Below are 4860 nucleotides of genomic sequence, written 5' to 3'. Positions count from 1 at the left end.
TATGTCAACTTTTCAGTAACCCTGCACATGCGCAAAGTATAAACTCAAACTTTTTGACTAATTAGCTGATCAAGCTCACGTTTTGTTCTTAATAAGGGTAATACAAGTTATAACAGAAGCACGTCGAATTTGTAACACTACTGCGCATGCGCATAATACAGTATAAAACTTTTTGTAAAATGATCAGTTTTCCGCAATTTTCACAAACTTTTTGTCCTAAGAAGATTGAATACGTACCACAGAACACAAAATGAAATTTCCTATTCAACGGTATACAACACAACTATCAGGCTACCGCAAAGTTTTGAGCTAGAATGATATTGAATATTAGGCAGGTGCGCGATGTCCGCGGTGCCAGGAAACTGTCGCTGACTTTTCAACTAATAAACTGATAAAGCTCAAATTTTGTAGGGAACAAGATTAATACAAGTTACAACGAAAAAGCACGTCAAATTTACAACACTATTCCGCATGAGCAAAATACATAATAAAATGTTCTATAAACTGACCACCAGTTTTCTGCAATGTTCATCGAAGTTTTTTTTGTCTTAAGACCGAACACATACCACACAACGCAGAATGAATTTCCTATACAACAGTATATGACACAATTATTGGGCTCTTGCAAAGTATTGAGCAAGAGTGATTTGAATATTGAGCAAGTGTGCATGTGCAGGGTGCCTGAAATTCTCTCTCTCTCTCTCTCTCCTTTTGCTGACGATAGCAATGCAGTGATCAGATGCGGATGGTTTTTCGAAACATTTATGATAGCATTTTTGTAACTCGTCCAAAATGTCTGCAATCTCTAATATTGTCACAAATGAGCTGTGAGGTTAATTTGTAATTTTTGATGTGTTGCTTATATACGTTGAAATAAAATTTTGTCGATTTTGAACATAAGTGTAAGTATAATCTTTATTTTTTAAATCGATTCAAATACTCCCATTTTCCACTAACAAGACTATTACGAGAGGAAGGAACACAATCATGATGAAACCACTGGGGAAAGAGAAAAGACTTAAGGGGCGAGGAGCAGAGCAGGTCGAGGTTTTTAATCTTCTGAATCATACATGCAAGAACTTAACATTATTTGAAAAAAAAAAAAAACATATAATAGATAATGTATGTATACCTGATAAAACACACACACACACACACACACACACACACACACACACACACACACACACACACACACACACACACACACACACACACACTGTATATTTCACACTTACCAAACATTTAACCCACTGGTAGCATGTATTATGAAGAGAATAAGTAACGATCTTTATTAAGGTGTTGAGGCAGAATTCTTTCTTACGCAATCTTGCATCAGATTTGTTTACTGAAAAGTGTGTGTGTGTGTGTGTCTGTGTGTGTGTGTGTGTGTGTGTGTATCAAGATTGGTTCGATTGGACTGCAGAGTTTTCCGCTATTAGACACAGAAGACTTTGCATTTGATGATGTGACACGATTTATAATGTTCCGTAGCTGAGTGCAGATCAGCGTATGACAGCAATACCATCAAGAAACAACGACGACGACGACGACAACAACAACAACAACAACAACAACAAAAATAATGATGATGATGGCATTATTTTTATTATTATTATTATTATTGAGGACAAAAAAAAAGAAAGGTGTAGATGATGTTAAATGATGAGATAAGATCCAGTTTACTAAAGAAAAATAAATGTGGAAAGAGACTTGCAGGATCGACTCTTGAAAAGACACTGAATCATACCATCTTGTTTTGCACTTCATAGGATTGTGGTGTTACTGGTCTACCACTTTAGTCCAGTACTTCCGGGAAATCCTGGGTTGCTGATACTCATCATCGAAGTTAGAGCTGCTTCATTGTGCCTACAGATCCAGCGCTTTTAGGTGGTGCTTCAGTGTTGCAGCTCTCCAGTTTTTTTTTTTTTTCTTTTTCATCTTGCAACATTTACATAATCTTACTTAGAGAAGGAAGCCTCAATATTCTGTGTTTAGGCTGTAATCTGTAAAGTCTCAAATAACATGTGTAGTCATTCTGGTTGTGGTTTTAGAAATCTAGTAATATTCATAATAATGCATAAATATTCATCTGACATTTGAAGCTAATACTACAAAACTTACTGAACCTCTTGAGTTATTTTGTCATTTCATGATTGAGCACCTTCAATAGATAATGAGAAATATAAACATATATCGGTATGAATAAACATTCCTATATGATCACTGCGTTGTCCTAAAGTGGGGTTGAAAATTCTGGCAGTATGTATTGTCTGTTTTGTTTTGGGCTTAACGCAAACACTTCCATTATCATACAAGACTTTGTTAACAACGTAGCTGTATGTGTAAGGAAAAGGGATGGTGCCTAGAGAAGGGCAAGAAAGTCTCTAAATTGATCAGAGGCAAACTTTATCGACATACGAGGAATAGAAACAGAAGGAGGAAGTGATGAGCACTAAAGAGGTAATGTAGACAGTTATTGAAGAGAGAGAGAGAGAGAGAGAGAGAGAGAGAGAGAGAGAGAGAGAGAGAGAGAGAGAGAGAGAGAGAGAGAGAGAGAGAGAGAGAGAAAAGCAGGCGACCTGGTTCTTGTGGGAATTATATTCAACAACAACAACAACAACAACAAAGGAAAAAAAAGAAACGAGAAGAGAAGAGGAGGAGGAGGAGGAGGAGGAGGAGGATTAGGAGGAGGAGGCGGCGGAAGATGAAGTAAAAGAAAAGAAAGAAAAGAAAGAAGGCATTGTATGTTCTGTGACTGCATTTGATATCTTTTTGTTAGTTTTGTGACAATGAAATGGAAAAATTCCTCTCCATTAGGCTTGAACTTCGAAATTGTGTCACTTTCTGTAATGTAAATCATGAAGACCGTATGTTTATAAGCTGGTGTGTGTGTGTGTGTGTGTGTGTGTGTGTGTGTGTGTGTGTGTGTGTGTGTGTGTGTGTGTTAGCAGGAAATGTAGAACTGAAGAATAAAAGTGAGGTAGAGACAGGTAACGCTGTGGTGGTTCCGTCTGTAAAGTACGAAAAAAAAAAAAATTATGTAATTGTAATTCATGCTTTACCTGAATATAATTAAAATGTAATAGCAAATGTATGCAATGAGCTGAAAAGTTCGTTATTTAAACCATTTTCTGTCCCCAACAAACACTGCTTCATAATCGATCAATCAACCAGTCAAAATCCAATAACAGCAACTGTTAGAACAGTCATAATTATGATGGTGATGATGATGACGATGATGATAACAATAATAATAATAATAATAATAATAATAATAATAATAATAATAATAATAATAATAATAGCAATAATAATAACTGATAATAATAATAATAATAATAATAATAATGATGATAATAATAATAATAAGAAGAAGAAGAAAAGAAATGAATACTACAACAGCAATAACACCACCACTACCATTAAAAAAAAAAAAAAAAAAAAAGGAAAGCAAAGCAAAGATGGAGCCATGCCCTTTCTCGACGTCCTAGTTAAAAAACAAGAAGGAAGATTTACCACCAGCGTCTACACAAAACCAACGAATCCGGGACTCTGCTTGAACGGGCGAAGTGAGTGTCGCACGAGGTACAAGGATTCCACTATCTCAGCCTACATCAGAAGAGCGCTTACACACTGCAGCACGTGGAAACAAGTCCACCAAGAAATACAGCGCTCAACTCAAGTCCTCATAAACAACAATTTCAGTGAAAAGGACATCAACCGCCTAGTAAAGAAAATTGTCGACAGCTGGCATAACAAGAAGCAACAAGAGGATAAGAAAGGGAACATCAACATCTTCTATAAAGCAACTTTCTCTACCGCCTACGAAGAAGATGAGAGGGCCATCACGCAGATTGTGAAGAGGAACATCAAGCCTTCCGACCCTGACAGACAAGTTAAACTGATAATTTATTACAACACCAAGAAAACCAGCCATCTTCTAAAAAATAACCCCTCAAAAGAGAAAGAGAGCCTTCAGAAGTCACATGTCATATATAGGTTTACGTGTAACCAAGGAAACTGTGAAGTCCTTCCCTCCACCTATGTTGGCATGACGACAAGACTCTCCCAACGACTAACTTTCCACCTCGCAGCAGGAGCACCCAAGAAACATCTGAAGGAGAAGCATAACATAAACATCACAAGAGGAATGCTAGTAGATAAAACGGAGATCCTAACTACATGCCCAGACACCAGGCGTCTCCCCATCTTAGAAGCACTATATATAAAAGAGACAAACCCTACATTAAATCAACAATCCGAAGACCTACAAGCATTACCAAGCGCGCGAAGACCCAGCTTGGATAGCAGCCCAGCACAGCCCGCGACAGCCGTCAGCCAATCAGAGACCAGGACGCGCAGCGGGGTGACAAGCCTACCGGTATAAATACACCCCCGCAATCAGCTTGAGCCATTCTCTCCGACACCCTCAACACGGATAGACCTTCGCTACTGAAGAAGGGTCAAGGACCCGAAATCGCGATCTAGCGAAAATGACTAGCTTCGGCGAAGTCATACAGCCAATTAAAAAAGAATATAAGACAATCATAAGATATAAGGAAAATATCTTAAGAAAAATAATAAATGCTCAACTAGCTATCACATTCAATGAGATATGTATTAGAGAAAGACTCCTGCCCATATACACCCTTAATATATATATATATATATATATATATATATATATATATATATATATATATATATATATATATATATATATATATATATATATATATATATATATAACCCCTTGCGGGAGAGGAAGTGAAGGAGTGAAGATGAGAGGGTAGAGGAGGAGGTGGGAGAGTGAGTCATGAGGGTGGAGATGAAGATGTTTACCCTCAAAGATGCTGA

The 4860-nt window shown here is 37.2% G+C and overlaps 1 protein-coding gene across 1 annotated transcript in view; it reads left to right on the top strand.

The window, feature by feature from the left end:
- LOC135098422 (probable serine/threonine-protein kinase DDB_G0282895) overlaps positions 1 to 4647 on the top strand; it is a 20902-nt gene extending 16255 nt beyond the window's left edge. Inside the window, exon 2 of the mRNA XM_064000783.1 lies at positions 1495 to 4647. Within this exon, the coding sequence (XP_063856853.1) occupies positions 3218 to 4390 (1173 nt within the window). The 5' untranslated portion in view covers positions 1495 to 3217 and the 3' untranslated portion in view covers positions 4391 to 4647. The remainder of the gene's footprint in view (positions 1 to 1494) is intronic.
- Positions 4648 to 4860: the final 213 nt, after the last annotated feature.

This window comes from Scylla paramamosain, unplaced genomic scaffold (assembly GCF_035594125.1).
Source record: "Scylla paramamosain isolate STU-SP2022 unplaced genomic scaffold, ASM3559412v1 Contig61, whole genome shotgun sequence".
Taxonomy (NCBI): Eukaryota; Metazoa; Arthropoda; class Malacostraca; order Decapoda; family Portunidae; genus Scylla; species Scylla paramamosain.
The sequence above is the reverse complement of the archived record's forward strand: the minus strand, read 5'-3'. Positions and strand labels throughout refer to the sequence as shown.